Below are 15933 nucleotides of genomic sequence, written 5' to 3' on the forward strand. Positions count from 1 at the left end.
GGACAGTAGTCCACCAGTCTCCTCTGCCCATGGAATTTTCCAGGCAAGAATACTGGAAGCAGGTTGCCATTCCCTTCTTCAGGGGATCTTCCCAACCCAGGAACTGAACCCAGGCTTCCCGCATTATGGTCAGATTCTTGAGCATCTAAGTCACCAGGGGAGTCCCTCTGTTCATATTCAGTGTGATACATTAGATTTTACTCTTCTCATCTTATGCTTGTTCATTATTTACTGTAACTGTTTCCTGTCCCCTTTCCTCCATCCTGATGGGACTGTTGGCAGTGGGGGCAGGGGTTCTTTGTTAGGATCCAGCTGCTGTGGATGAAGCTGTCACCAGCAGTCCTGGTCACTAGAGCAGCTAGCAGCATAGTCTGGAGGCTTCCTGGCAGTGAAGCCTCCAAATCCAGTTCCTTGTCTTTCCTAGAGATTCCATGAACCATCCAACATCTTTCTATTGAATGTTTTTTGTTTCAGTTAGCCAGGGATGCCTGTTGCTTCAACCAAGAACACTGGAAAACACAGTTTCAAGTGTGTTCTTTCCCCAGTCAAGTCTGTGGTCAACTTCATGCGATAAAGTTTTACTTTACCTATTAAAAATATTTGACTTATTATTTTACTTGGCTGTGCCAGGTCATAGTTGTAACCTGTGGGGTCTTTTGGTTTTGGTTTGCAGGATCTTTAGTTGTGGCATGTGGGATCTTGTCGTCCCCTGACCAGGGCTCAAACCCTGGTCCCTTGCATTGGAGCAAGGAGTCTTAGCCACTGAACCACGAGGGAAGTCCTTATCTTATTTATTTAGACAAATGTTAGATACAGAGAAGGAATAGAGCATAGTTGAACCACAAAATAATCCCACTATTTCAGACTCTACTAGGAATTCTAAAGCAAATTTTTCCTTAGTGCTGTAACACTAAAGTTCTTTGTAGTCATCTTTTAATGAAGAAAAGACAAATCCTAACCTAACCCTTTTAGAAAGTAACCCAAGTTTTACAGACTTTCAAATTGTCTTTATTTTTTTTTCAATTAAAAATATTTTCCCACTTAGAAAACAGAAGAAAGGTCCCTGGGCTTGGGTGAGGGTCAGGCATGCCCATGGAGCTTGTTACTTGATCCTGAGAGTCAGCAGTTTACGAAGCATTAAGATGCCCCAGAAACTGTCATCTTGAGTCACTTCTTAATAACAAAGGGGATGAAAGTCTGATGCTCAAGCCTCTGAAGATCTTTTCTAAGTTGGGGCCTGTTGAGAGAGGAATGAGAAAGCTTTGATTGTCAGGAAACTGTGAGGGAGGTAGGGGAGGAGAGGTGATACTGAAAATGCAGGGACTGGAACCGAGTCACGGTGTGCCATGGAGGCCTGGAGAGAAACAGAGAGCTAACGAGAATTTATTAAGGGACTTCCCTGGTGGTCCAGTGATAAAGAGTCTGCCTTCCAATGTAGGGGACTCGAGTTCGAATCCTGGTAGAGGAACTAATATCCCACATGCTGCAGGGCATCTAAGAGGCTGCGTGCCACAAAGAAGTGTCCGTCACTCAGTCATGTCTGACTCTTTGCAGCCCCATGGACTATAGACCACAGTAGCCCACCAGGCTCCTCTGTCCATGGACTTCTCCAGGCAAGAACGTGGGAGTGGCTAGACATTCCCTTCTCCAGGGGATCTTCCTGATCCAGGGATCAAATCCAGATCTCCTGCATTGCAAGCAGATTCTTTACCATCTGAGCCACCAGGGAAGCCACAAAGAAGATCTGAAGCAAACAAACAAACAAAAAGGGTCTATCAAGAGAGAGATGGAAGGAACTGCCAACGCCTGGGAGAGGGGCCCAAAAGGAGGTGTCATGAGAGAAGAGAAAGGAGTGGGCAGTGGGAGACAGCAAGGAGATGACAGATGACAGAAGCGGGGAGGCTGAAGCTGGGAAGGGAGCGGGGGAGAGGCCAGGGACCTGCCTCGGGGCCAGCTTCTCACCATCAGGATCCTCTGGAGCCTTCGTGTTATGCTCGCACTGTATTGCTGCAGCTTCTCCCAGGGCTGGAAGGGCCTTGACTGGTTGTCCACAAACTGTTCCCAGCAGTCTTCAAACTCTTGAGATGAGAGAGAGAAACGGAGTCAGGCCCTGAGGGCGGGGGAGCAGCAAGCAACCCAGGTTCCCTCCTTCCTTCCCCCTTTTTTCTCTTCCTCTCCCTGGAATTTCCCCTTCCAGGTGGTATCACACCTTGTGTCTCAGCTGGGCCTCCATCCTTCCTGCCCAGCCTCCCCTCTTCCCCTCTCCCACTCAGTGGCTTTCTCTCTTGGAACTTGCAGACCCTCCAGGCCACCAACAGCTCTGTCTCTCTTCCTACCTGTGTGGGTCATGACAGCCACTGAGATCCCGGCTGCCTGCAGTTGCTGCAGCCCCTTCTGGAATGGCTTTTTCCAGTGAAAGTACAGGCGGGAGGCAAAGATCTGCAGGTTCAGGTGGTCTTTTCCCTTGATGAAATTGACCAGCTCACTGGCACATTGCGGGCAAGGGCTCCATGTGATATAGCAGATGATTTTGTAGCTCTGCCTCGGGTCCAGATTCAGTGAGTTGATCTTGTCAATAAAGCGAATTTCTGCATGCCGCTGCTTCTGGAGAGGGTTCCAGACAGAGAGCAGGAAGGGCTGGTTAGAAGGCAGAGGCCAGAGGTCACACATGGAGGGTGAAGTTGGGGATGAGGGGCTCTATCCTGTGAACTTGCCTATAGCACAAGGAAAGAACCTCCTTTCGTTCATTATGGATTCCTTCACTCACTCATCCATTAATTCCACACATCTGTATTTTGATCGGAATCTGATCAGGGTCCTTGTGACCAGAGGAGACGGGTTGTAGACCAGACAGCCCCAGAGCTTCGTGGTTATTTAGTCACTAAGTCGTGTCTAACTCTTTGCAACCCCATGGACTGTAGCCCACAAGTCGCCTCTGTCCATGGGATTTCCCAGGCAAGGATATTGGAGTGGGTTGCCATTCTCTTCTCCAGGGGATCTCCCTGACCCAGGGATCAAACCCACGTCTCCAGTATTGGCAGGCGGATTCTTTACCACTGAGCCACCAGGTAGAGTGTGACCTGGTAGTTGGATACAATCAGGAGGTTGTCTGGAGATGTTTGAACCTGAGGATACCAAGGAGCAGGTCAGGGAGGGAGAGAGGAAGAACAGACAGGTAGAAAGATGAGCAGAAAGACAGAAACGTGATGGAGATCTTGCAGGTGAGGTTAGGTGCTCAGTCCTTGGAAGAGTGGTTGGCTTGCTGGAGTGATGACTGAGCTGAGACCTGGAAGATGAGAAAACATGAACTTCGCAAAGAGGAGCAGGAAGACATTGTGCCGGAGGGAAGGGCTTCTGTGGTGGCCTGGGGATGGGGAAGAAGGAGGAGAGTTCCCAGGAAGCTGGGTTAACTCAGACTCTGCTAAGCCTTGGGATGTTCCCTGCATGAATGGGGTTAGCCCCTGCCTGCCCTGTACCTGGAGGACCCATTTGGCACCTTGTTTCGGAAGCAGCCTCTGTCAAGCGTTGAGTCGTCACGCTGCTTCAGCTGGTAACACAGGTAGGTTTTCCTCCGGTAGTGAGGTGGTGGGACCCGGGGCTGGTTGCCAAACTGATGCTTGAACAGAGTTTCTCTTAGCAGATTCATTGTGTTTCTGTGCAATAAGGAAGGAGAAAACCCAAGATGCAGAGAGCATTCTTTCTCTGGCGTCACCCTAGGCTCTGAACCTCATTCTGAACCCAATTCCTTGGGCTCGCCTGGGCCCTTAAGGGGAGGTATGGGAGGGTCTCTTCCTTCTTGGCTGACCAAGGGGACCAGGGAGGGAGACGGAAGAATGTGAGTTCTCCCACCTCAGAGACCACCTCCCACCTCTGGCCTGAAAGAGACCCCCCGCCCCACTCCAGCCCACACTAGAGGACTCTGCAGGCAGGATGCCTGGGCTGGGATGGGGCGGGGGTGCCCCGAGAATTGAACATGGCATGTCCTTCCTCGGCTCTCACACCTTTGTCCTGAGCCCCAGAGCCCTCTGTGTAGGTACCACAAGCACCTCAATCGCATTCAGAACCCCTTCTCTTTGGGGAGTTGGGGGATGGAAGCTGTCATTTTTTCCTTTAACTCTTTGTGCTCCTGGCTGAGCTATGTGTATCACGCTTTTGTCTGTAGAAAGAGCACAGAGGCACATGACCAGGAAAAACTGCTGTCACCAAGGGTGTGTTGTAACAGACACTTTTGGCAAAAGCACTCACTTAGCTTTTTTCCCCCCACCCATTATGCTTGTACTCTGTAAAGTATTTCGTTTTGTATCTTGCTTTCTTTCATGTAATACATTGCAAAGTGGCCCAGCCCATGTGGGAATGCAGAACCACCAGGTTCTAGTATGTGAGCTTGCCTACAGCACAAGGAAAGAACCTCCTTCTTTCCTTCATTATGTATTCCTTCACTCACTCTCTCATCCATTAATCCCACACTCCTCAAGCATCTATATCTTGATCAGAATCCAATCAGGGCCCCTGAGGCCAGAGCAGTTGGGTTGTAGACCAGACACCCCCAGGGCTTCATAGTTGTTTAGCTACTAAGTCGTATCTGATTCTTTGTGACCCCATGGACTGTAGCCTGCCAGGCTCCTCTGTCCAAGGAATTTCAATAAATAAATCCCATTTCTTTTCAATAAATGCTGCTGGCTCTGCACAGATTGAAGCAGGTGGACACAACCGGGAGCCTTCCTGCCAGACCCCAGGGAGGTGCGTGAAGGCATGCTCTGGCCGGAGCCCCACTGAACGTGCACACTCAAGACCAAGCAGATGCCAGTCTGAACAAGCTTGGGAGGCTTGATGGCCTCAGACCGGTGGTCCTTTTGGACCCTCCACCCAAGGTAATGTCACTTGGCCTATCATTGCATCAGACACAGGTGATCTCAGAGCATCAGAACAGGCATCTGGACTCAGGAACCAAACCAAGCGTGCCCTCACAGCCCAGACCCCGGGTTGCAACAATCTGTGCCTACAAGGCCGGAAAAGCTTCGCCATATTTCCAGCTGACTCACTGAAATACCACCAGTTCCACCAATGAAAAACCATTTCTGGTATCTGTTATGCTAATTAGCAAAGCCACAGATTTCACCAGTGGAAACCTGTCTCATCAATGGAAACCTAACATCCCTCATGTTAATCAGGAAAACTTTAGGTGGATTTGGAGAACAACTGCTAAAGAGACCATCTCTGGACTGTGACCTTTCGTTACCAGCCACTGACCTCCCCTGAAGTTCATACTCCCGGGGAGGGGAACAGGTGGCCAGATCAGAAGGGAAATCCCATTTGCAGCACATCTAAGACAACCACTGCCCCATCTGCCCGGAGTCTTCCTGATTTTAGCCCTGAAGTCCCCCATGTTCTGGGAAACTCCCCAGTCCTGGGGACACACAGACAACTCAAGGCTGAGACCCTTCAGATTTCAGATAAGAGGACTTATCTTCATAGCACATATGTTGCACCTTGACCTTGAATAGCTAAAACTGTAGGTGTGACAGAAACAACCTTTAAGAAGTATTTAAAGACCAATTGAATTTTCCACACTTGATAGTGTCTTCATGGGAAATGAGCTATCTTCTTATCTTGGAGAGTATTCCCCCCACAGAGCAGAAATGAGAGTATTCTTTTGCAAAATTGTGCCTTTAAAATAAAGTTTTACAAAAATGCTTTTGTAGCTGACTCCAGACATTGTTTCAATCATCCTTGAACCTAACGTCTAGGATTGAGGGTGCACAGAAAGCTTCAGAAAGACTTGGGGGCCATGTCTATGGAATATGGCCAGGGGCAGACAGACAGATGGCCAGGGGTACAGACAGACAGGCTGTGGCAGAGGCGGGGCTGGGAGGCCTGAGGCAAGAGGAGGAACAGAAGTGGAGTCCTGCAGGGAAGGAGCCAGAGAGAGAACCCAGGCCTGGGAGTGGATGGTGGCAGAGCCCGAGGCTGAGAGGAGAACTGGCATCGACACCTGGTCCCTGCAGCCTTGCTCCAGCCCCCTTGGCAGACTCATCTCGGCTTGCCCTGGCACTGGGCTCTCTGGCTCCACCTTCCTCTCAGCAGGCTGCCCTTGGCCTTGGGAGAGTCCCTTATCTGAGAATGTTCCCCCACAGCTTTCCAAGTGGCAGATGCCCTTCTGGCCTGGGGAAGCCGAGGCGGGAGGTCCTAGGCTGGTTTTCTTTTTCTCCATCCTCTTCCTCCTCCCGGGCTCTTGACTTACCTGGTCCCGGGGGTCCAAACGCAATCTCCTTGCCCAGGAAGGCCTGACCCAGCCCAGCCCTCTGTCATAGACACTCTGCCTCCGTTTCCTCTCCCAGGACCCTTGCTTTTAGGACAGCCCCTGATCTGAAAGCAACCTCCCAGCCAGCTCAGCCAAGGCCCCGCCCCCTTCCTGTTTTGGCACCAGGGGTGGGAGGGCCCCGGGGTGCTTTGCTTCCTTGGGCTCAGACCCACCTTCTCTGGGGCCCTCCCTCTTGGCAGAGCTCAGCCTCTGATGGATGGGCAGGACCGACAGTACTGCAGAGGGGAAACAGAAAGTGAAGATGCCAGCAAGGGGGATGGGCCAGACCCTGGCTGTAGAGAGCAGGACAGAGGCTGCTCCCACTGGGGGAGGGGCAGGCTGGTGCTCTCTCCACCCCACCCCGGCTTGGTACTTTGTCGTCATTCAGTATCCTGGCAAGACTCTGGGAAGGATGGAAAAGGAGGGCTGGGGGTCAGCACTCCAGATCTTCATCTCCAGCCCTGTGTTGGGCAGATCTGTGCGCCATCAGTCACCCTAGCGCCCCAACAGCCTCGAGCAGGGAGGACCGTTATCCTGACATTTTAGATGAGGTCCTAGCACAGCGAGGCTAAAACACTCTCTTGAGGTCACACAGCAAATAAACGGAAGAGCTGGAAAGCTGTCCAGGAAGCCTGGCCCGGCTCCCTCCCGCTGCTTCCCCATTGTTCCATGAAAAGGAGTGGGCGGAGGGTGGGTACAAAAGAAAGGGTAAGCTGCTTGCTTACCCTTGTCATGTCAAGACCTCCAGAAGAAAAGTAGCTCTGGGGAAAGGGGAAACCTAGGGAGGAGGTCTTAGAGCAGTCACGGCCATCTCCGGTCCAGACTGCACACAGATTCGACTCCTAAGTCAATTTTTCCCAGCTTATCATCTCACTGCTCTCAGAACCTGCATGTACCCCCTTCTGCCCCACAGGCCCCGGTGTGGCCTTGGGGGTAACAAGAGCTTGGGCAGGAAGTTAGAGGATCTGTAAGAATGGTGTCCCCTTTACCTCCCTTTGTCCTAATGCCCAGGGTCAAAGTCAATGGAAAATTCTAGAACGATCTGGGTCCTTCTGGGAAGACTGATCAGATCTGCATACTGAAGTGTTGGTCAGACTCAGTGAACTAAGTCACCCCTGGCCTGAGAAGCAGGAAGGATGGACAAGAAGGTTGAAACCCTTTGCTGGCCTTTGCCTGATGACAGCAATCCTCTAGCCCCGGCCCTAGAGATCCCCGTGAGCTGCCTGAGATGGGCCGAGATGCAGGCGTGCTGGGAGCGGGACATTTTGAGCTGGCCACTGTGGCCCTCTTAATGCTGGAGACAATCAGGAGGTGTGCCATCCACAGGTGTACCTCCCTCCTTGAAGGAAACACCGACAGGGAAGGCATCGAGGCAGATGAGCTGAAGCAGCCAGGGACCCCCGGGACTCTGCTGAGGACCCCCAGGCAGCAGTGCAAACAGGAGGGGAGAGCGAATGGGCAAGCATTTGCTGCTACTGACAATTCACAGCCAGACGCCAAGAGGAGTGGGACCCCCGACCTTCTCCACGAGGGCTTTATGACAGATTCCAAACCGATGGCTTCCCACTTGCTAGTCCTTCCTGTACCTCTGGTGGCCCAGAAACCCAGCTCATCAGGAGCTTACTCCTTTTACCCCTCGCCACAGTCCCCACCACCCTTTCTGGAATCTCCACTGAGTTCTTCCTCGGTGCATTTACGTGGCACTGGCTCTGCAATCACAGGGCCAGACACTTGAGTTCTGATCTACCTTGAGCAGCTGAGCTGTGGTCTCTGACCTGACTCCTGGCGGCCCTTCCACTTTCTGTTCTGCTTTTGGGAAAATCTCCCATCATCTCAATCCTCATGTGCCCAATCCTACTTTTTCCCCTAAAGGCTTATTTAAATGTAAACTTAACCATTAACTTTCCCCCTCTCCCACTCACTCTCCATCACCATCCTCAGAGCCTCATCACTGGCAGCAATGTGGGGACGGGACCAGGAATGAGCAGAGTGAGCTCGGGCTGTGACGATGTCGAGTGAAGGTGGGGTGAGAGTGGGGTTGTGGGGGCACCCAGGTCTAGAATGGAAGCCAACGAGTCAGGGTCAAGGGGTGGGGGCATGATCTGGAGAGAGGCACACAGGACCAGGATCCCGCCGCCACTGCGCCCGCTCAGCTCAAAGATGCCCTTGGCCATTGTAGGGGCTGAACTGTGAGCCCCAAATCCATATTCCGAAGTTCCCACCTCCACTTCCTCAGAACGTGACCGTAACTGAGATAGGACCTTGAAGGCAGTAATTGAATTAAGAGCAAGCTCTTAGGGCGGGGGTCCCCAACCTCGGGGCCATGGACTGGTACCTGTCTGTGGTCTGTTAGTAACTGGGCTGCACAGCAGGAGGTGAGCGGTGGGCAAGCAAGCAAAGCTTTATCTGTATTTACAGCCACTTCCCATCGTTCACATTACTGCCTGAGCTCTGCCTCCCGTCAGGTCAGGGGCGGCATTAGATTCTCACAGAAGCATAAATAGGGCTTCCCAGGTGGCATCAGTGGTAAAGAACCCACCTGCCAATGCAGGAGCCAGAAGAGACTCAGGTTCACTCCCTGGGTCGGGAAGATCTCCTGCGGGAGGGCTTGGCAATCCACTCCAGTATTCTTGCTTGGAGAATCCCATGGACAGAGGAGCCCGGTGGGCTACAGTTCATGGAATGGCAAAGAGTTGGAAATGACTGAAGCAACTTAGCTCGCACATACAGGAGCGCAAACCCTACTGTGAACTGTGCAATCAAGGAACCTAGGTTGTATGCTCTTTATGAGAGTCATCCCCAAACCATCCTCTTCCCAACCCTCCAGTCTGTGGAAAAACATTGTCTTCCATGAAGCTGGTTCCTGGTGTCAAAAAGGTTGGGGACCACAGTCTTAGGGTGACTCTTAATCCAATCTGACTGATGTCCTTATGTATGCTAAGTTGCTTCAGTCATGTCCGACTCTTTGCAACCATATGGTCTGTAGCCTGCCGGGCTCCTCTGGCCCTAGGATTCTTTAGGCAAGAACACTGGAATGGGTTGCCATGCCTTTCTCCAGGGGATCTTCCTGACCCAGGGATTGAACCTGCATCCAACGTCTCCTGCATTGGCAGGCGGGTTCTTTACCACTAACGCCACCTGGGAAGCCCGACATCCTTATAAGAAGAGGAGATTGGGACCCACAGAGGGACACCAGGGGCTCCCCAGGGGTCACGCACAGAAGAAAGACCATCTGAGGACACAGCGAGAAGGCAGCCACCTGCAGCCGAGGAAAGAGGCCACAGGAAAACCCAGCCTGCCAGCACCTTGGTCTTGGACTTCTAGCCTCCATGACAGCAAGAGTAATAAATGCCTCTTGTTAAGCCACCCAGTCTGCGGAGTTTTGCTGCTGACGCCCTAGCGAATAAATACAGTCACTCCCATCAGGAATCCTCATTCTCTGATTCGTCAGGTCCATCTTCAAGGTTGTTTTTTCAAATCTCATTTTCACACGTATACATGTTCACACCCACTTATGTTCAGTTCAGTAACAAGGTTGGGTCAGCGCGCGAGATGGGAGGAGGCGGGGGGCCCCTTGCTGGGGGAGAGGGAGATGCTGGGGGAAGAAAAGAGAGAGGAACCGAGGAAAGGCAGGATGGTTCAAGGGCAGGGGCCCGGCAGGGCCAGGGGAAAAGAGGAGGCTGAGAAGGGAGGTGAGGGTGGGCAGAGGTGAGGGGGAGGCCATGGGTCGGGGTCAGGGAGAGGCTAGGAAGCCCTCACCCGAGAATGTCGTCGAGCTCTGCAACCAGCCGCTGATAATTTATGTCCAGTTTCTTCCAAGGCTTGAAGCGCCTCCTCTGACTGTCTACAAACTTTTTCCAACAGTATTTGAATTCTGAGATGAAGAGGAAAGCAGAGCTGTCAGAGCTGGGCCTGCCCTCTGCTGACCCTCTCCCGGTGCCCTGGGCCTTCCTCCCCGCTCCCCAGGCTCCCCTCCCCCGCCCCCCATCCCTCCCCTCGCCCAGCCCCCGAGGCCCCCCTGCTCTCACCTCGGTAGGACATAATGTCCACCCTGGCCCCCTGCTGGCTCAGCCCAAGCAGCCCCTGCCTGTACGCCATGTCTTGGAAGTAGTAGAGGCGGGCCGCGAAGATGCTGAGCTTCACATTCCGGTACCTCGCCAGGAAGTTAGCCACCTGCTTCGCGCACTTCACGCAGGGGCTCCACGACATGTACCAGGTGATGTGGTAACACTCGTCAGGGTGCAGCTTCATTTTGCAGAACCAAGTCAGAAAGTGGAGTTCGGTGTGGCAGCGAGTCCCAGCATTGACCTGGGCGAGACAGAGGAGGAAAGCGGGGTTGTTCTTGGCGGCAGAGCGGGCCACGTGCCTGGGGCAGATGGTGGGGGAGAGGAGGGGTCAGGGGCTCGTGTCTCAGAGGCAGGTGGCTTCCTAGTTACCCCTTCTTTCCATCTGTCCCCTCCCTTCTTTTCTTCCTTAGATGTCCCTTCACACAGTCATCCGCTCATCCATTCACTCCAACATCCATCCTCTTAAGCATTCATTCTTCAAGTATCCTGAGTGCCAGCTTTGGGCCAGGTCCTCTTGGGTCCAGCTTGGTTCCCTGGATGCTATCTGCTGGGAGGCTCACAGAACTGCCCTGCACCTCGGGGAGCCCACCAGCCACACACCTCTACACCTGACGTGTGGCTCGAGTGAAGGGAGATGTGTGGCAGGTGTGAAAATACAAAGTTCAGGGCCTTCCCTGGTTGTCCAGTGGCTAAGTCTCTGCTCTCAATGCAGGGAACCAGGGTTTGATCCCTGATCAGGGAACTAGACCCCACAGGCCGCAACTAAAACAGATCCTGTATGCTGCAACTAAAAGAACATGCCACAACTAAGGCCTGGAACAGCCAAATAAATAAATATTAAAAATAAAAAACACAGCTCATTTCAGTGACTTAGTATGAACAAAAAAAGAATGCCAACTATCTCATGAAGTTTTATATTAGTTATGCATTAGAAAATACATATAAATCTATAGCTTAGATATACAGTCAATTCTCTGTATCTGAGGGCTGCTCATCTGCGGATTCAACCAACCACCTATTGAAGTTATTCAGAAGAAGGAAATTCCAGAAAGTTTCAAAAGGCAAAACTTGAATTTGCCCGACTGGCAACAATTTATACAACATCTTGTTCATTTGCTAAGTTATATCCGACTCTTTATGACCCCATGGACAACAGCACTCCAGGCTTCCCTGTCCTTCACCATCTCCCAGAGTTTGCTCAGACTCATGTCCATTGTGTCGGTGATGTCATCCAACCAGCTCATCCTCTATAGTTCCCTTCTCCTCCTGCCCTCAATCTTTCTCAGCATCAGGGTCTTTTCCAGTGAGTCGGCTCTTTGCATCAAGTGGCCAAAGTATTGGAGCTTCAGCGTCAGCCTCAGTCCTTTCAATGAATATTCAGGTTTGATTTCTTTTAGGATTGACTGGTTGGATCTCCTTGCTGTCCAAGGGACTCTCAAGAGTCTTCTCCAGCACAATTCCAAAGCATCAATTTTTGGTGCTCAGCCTTCTTTATAATCCAGCTCTCATATCCATACATGACTACTGGAAAAACCGTAGTTATTTTAACTATACGGTTAACTATACGGTTAACTAACTTTAACTATACGGACCTTTGTTAGCAAAGTGATGTCTGCTTTTTAATACACTGTCTAGGTTTGTCATATGCTTTCTTCCAAGCAGCAAGCGTCTTTTAATTTCCTGGCTGCAGTCACCATCCACACTGGTTTGGGAGCCCAGGAAAATAAAACCTGTCACTGTTTCCACTTTTTCCCCATCTATTTGCCATCAAGTGATGGGACTGGATGCCATAATCTTAGTTTTTTGAAAGTTGAGTTTTAAGCCAGCTTTTTCACTCTCTTCTTTCACTTACATCTACATTGTATTTACAAATATTTATGTAGCATTTACATTGTATCAGATATCACAAGTAAACTAGAGGTGATCTAAAGCATATGGGAGAAATGTGTGTGGGTTATATGCAAATGCTGTGCCATCTTACATATGGAATTCAGTATCTGCAGATTTTGGAGTTACCAGGGGTCTCAGAACCAACCTCCCGCTCCATATAGAGGGATGACTGCATTGCCCAATACCTTATCAATATTAATTTCATTGGTTTCTCTTAACTTTTTGAATACTGGGTAGTAGAAAAAGTCAGATGACATGTGTGACTCGGATTGTATTTTGATGGGGTAATATTGCTACAGCACACATTCCCACCCCACCCAGCCCATGACAGCTGCTCAGGTAAGTTCTGAAAAGGCTGCAGGCGGGTGGGGGACATTTTGCAGGAGTGGTGAGAGGTTGACACAGGAGCCGCAGGGCAGTGGACTTGTTAGGCACTGCTGATGCTGCAGTGGTCATCCAGGAGATCTGGCCATGCACTCAGAGGCAGCTAGGGGGCAGGCAGAATGAAGGGTGTGGGTCTCCCCTGTGAGATCCCAAGCCCTAGGCACAGAAGAGGAATGGGTGTGGCAGGCAAGGCCCTAACCGGCAGAGCAGTTGCTAGGGTCTGATAGGCACTGGAACACAATAGACCAGACTTCCTAAACAGGTCCTTGTTGTTGTTAAGTCACTAAGTTGTGTCCGACTTTTTTGTGACCCCGTGGACTGTAGCCCACCAGGCTCCTCTGTCCATGGAATTTCCAGGCAAGAATACTGGAGTGGGTTGCCATTTCCTTCTCCAGGTGATCTTCCCGACCCAGGGAACGAACCCGTGTGTCCTGCGTCTTCTGCACTGCAGGCAGATTCTTTACCACTTGAGTCATCCAGGAAGCCCCATCACTGCTATATCTGCATTCTTTTATTTATCTAGGCCCCACCAAACTGCTTGTGGGATCTTAGTTTTCCATGCCCCCTGCACTGGGAGCACTGCATCTTAACCATTGGACTGCCAGGGAAGTCCCTATAACTGCATTTTTTATGAAAACTGGACGCCCTGCAAAAGGAATTTTCCTAATATCTGACATAACACAGTCTGAAAACCAATGAATGACAGTTGTAATTATATCCCCCAGTCATAACTTTGGGAAAACATCTTGTGCAAGGATCCTAAAACTTCAGCAGTTTGCCCATCCACTCCCCGCTCCCGGGCTTTTTCCCCCTTGGTGGGACACAGTGCTGCCTGCACTGCAATTCTAAGGCACCAAATAAATGCAATGAGAGTTTCCTGGGGCCCGTACCTGGTTATGAAAGACCCCCCAGTCGAAGGCAACATATGAGCGGTGTTTCCTTCTTTCCACCCGGTAGCAGATGTAGGAGCAGTTCCGCCCATTGGCGTAGAGCAGGTTGTGAAACTGGAAGTAAAAGGTATCAGGATCTAACCTCCACACGTGGTTCCTGAAGCAAAAGAGAGAAAAGAGAAAATGCAGAGAGCTCCCCGCCTCCACCCCCACCCCGGCATTCCTCCTGGGGTCTCCTGAGCGCAACGCCCTGGCCGCCCTTGGTGCTCTGCTTCCCAGCAACCCTCCTGGGCCTGGGGGATTTCCTGCAGCCTTTGCAGGCAGGAAGGAAGACTGGGGAAGAGGAGATGGTGCTGGGTCAGCAGAGTGGGTGACGTCTCCCCCTGGGGCCCAGGCTCTGCTCCTTCCTATAGCACCCTAATCCCCACTCCAGTTTTCCTGCCTGCCGTTAGTAAAACATAAAAAAGTAATAAAAACCTCTCCACTACAAAATAATAGCCTTTGACTCAGTTCCATTCATTCCTGACTTTTCACTTGTGCATTTGTTTGTATTAATTTTTATTGGAGTAAAGTTACTTTATAACACTGTGTTAGTTTCTATGGTCTGGCAAAGTGAATCAGCTCTACACACACATGCATCCCCTCTTTTTGGATTTCCTATCCCATCACAGCATACTGATTAGAGTTCCCTGAGCTATGCAGTAGGTTCTCACTGGTTATCTATTTTATACATGGTATCAATAGTTGTTTCAGTTTTTTAATGTGAGGTTAACACCTAAATTCACCGGCTCAGGCTACTGTTTCAAGTGATTTCTGTATCTGAACTCATCAGCTCCTCCCCAAAATCCCACAGGAGCCAAGCCCATTTTATAGAGGAGGAAGCGGGGACACAGAGCGGGCAAGTAGCCGGTCCAAGTCACACAGCAGTGAGTGATGGAGCCGGGGCCCTGACCGGACCAGGCCATTTCCAGCTGTGCCATCCTGTGACCTTGCAGCCGTGTAAAGTCTTGGATGTGGCTTTCTTTCCTACTCAGTTTTAAAACAGGAGCATTTCCCCTTATCTTTCCTCGATTCTAGGCTCTCGGTACAGTTATAAACGTGAAGTGTGGTCACCTAGGTTGTGGCCAGGTTGCAAACCATTTAATGGTTTTATTTAAACCAATGGTTGTAAATAAAACCATTTATTTTTCTGCTCGGAGCTGAGGTATCCTTGGAAGAGGGGATGTCTCTACTTGCCTCAGAGAAGTATTCTCACACTTAGAGTGGTCTAAACAGTAGAGAAAATGGATCGGAGTGCTGTAAACACGATCCACCAGCTGCTTCAGCCATCCTTTGGCCAAATTCTAAGTGTTCATAGAGGGTGCAGGCGGGAAGGGAACTGGCCCGACAGCATTTCAGGCTGAGAGCTGGGCCAGAGGACCCTTAGAGAGGCGTGGAGGTGTGGGAGGGGCCAGTTCAGAAGCAAGAGGGGGCGCCCCCTCCCCGGAACAGGGCAAAGACTCCAAGTGGGAGAGGAGCCTTTCGGAAAAGGTGCCAGAGGGGGAAAAAGGAACGGGGCTAGAGCTGCAGACTTCAGGGAGAAGGAGGCTGAGGGACGGGACACAGCCCTAGGGACCTCAGGAGAGGGGGCCCAGTGGCCAGAGCGGGCGGACAGCGGTACCTGATCCAGGGCATCTGGTTGTAGCCCCGGTAGGCTGATTGTAGCCCTGGACTTTGTCTTGAGTGCGGGGGCTCCATTTCCTCTCCCAGGACTCTCGGGTAGAAAAACCCCTTATCTGTGAGTGACCTCCCAGGCCGGCTCTGCGGAAGCCCGCCCTCCTTCCTGCTTTGGCACCGGGGGTGGGAGGAGGGCCCTTGGGGGGAGGGCCCCGGGGTGCTTTGCTTCCTCAGGCTCAGACCCACCTTCCCCTGGGCCCTCCCTCTTGGCTGAGCTCAGCCTCTGATGGGGCCAGGCCCCTCCATGGGGTAGGACCTGACGTTACTGCAAAGGGAAAGAGAAAGTAAAGATGCCCGAGAGGGGGATGGGCCAGACCCTGGCTGAGGAGAGCAGACCGAGGCCTGCTCCCCCTGGGGGAGGGCAGGCTGGATCCCTCTCCACCCTACCCGCTCACCCAGCCCAAGCCTGCACCTAGCTCTACACCTGCCTGTTGAATGAATGGACGCCATGGGGGAGTGTGGCCCTTATGAGGTAGGAGACAAGTGGGCTCCAGGTTGGAAATTTACAATAAGCCACCCTTCTGTTTGCATTTCCTGAGATAAGAGATAGGTGGACTCCAGTTAAGGAATTGACAGGGTCAATAGCCAGTCTTTGTCTCTTACCTCAAAGGAATAATCACGGCAAGGACAACGAAAGGAAAAAACACTGTCTGACAGAGGAGACCCTACACACGTGCAGAAAGTC

The 15933-nt window shown here is 51.5% G+C and overlaps 1 protein-coding gene across 3 annotated transcripts; it reads right to left on the reverse strand.

The window, feature by feature from the left end:
• Positions 1–992: 992 nt before the first annotated feature.
• Positions 993–15422, reverse strand: APOBEC3B (apolipoprotein B mRNA editing enzyme catalytic subunit 3B). Of its 3 annotated transcripts, none has more exons than XM_043441106.1 (9): positions 15193–15422; positions 13533–13689; positions 10330–10609; positions 10061–10175; positions 6475–6537; positions 3497–3653; positions 2337–2601; positions 1963–2078; positions 993–1237 (listed from the first exon to the last, which is right to left on the reverse strand). In XM_043441106.1, exons 1-9 carry the CDS (start codon positions 15267–15269, stop codon positions 1226–1228), a joined length of 1242 nt encoding a protein of 413 aa, XP_043297041.1. In that variant the 5' UTR covers positions 15270–15422; the 3' UTR covers positions 993–1225. The 3 variants fall into 3 exon arrangements, with proteins under 3 accessions (XP_043297041.1, XP_043297040.1, XP_043297042.1); XM_043441105.1 differs by having other exon boundaries at positions 2337–2604; XM_043441107.1 differs by lacking the exon at positions 6475–6537 and having other exon boundaries at positions 2337–2604.
• Positions 15423–15933: the final 511 nt, after the last annotated feature.

This window comes from Cervus canadensis, chromosome 21, assembly GCF_019320065.1.
Source record: "Cervus canadensis isolate Bull #8, Minnesota chromosome 21, ASM1932006v1, whole genome shotgun sequence".
In the NCBI taxonomy this organism is placed as follows: Eukaryota; Metazoa; Chordata; class Mammalia; order Artiodactyla; family Cervidae; genus Cervus; species Cervus canadensis.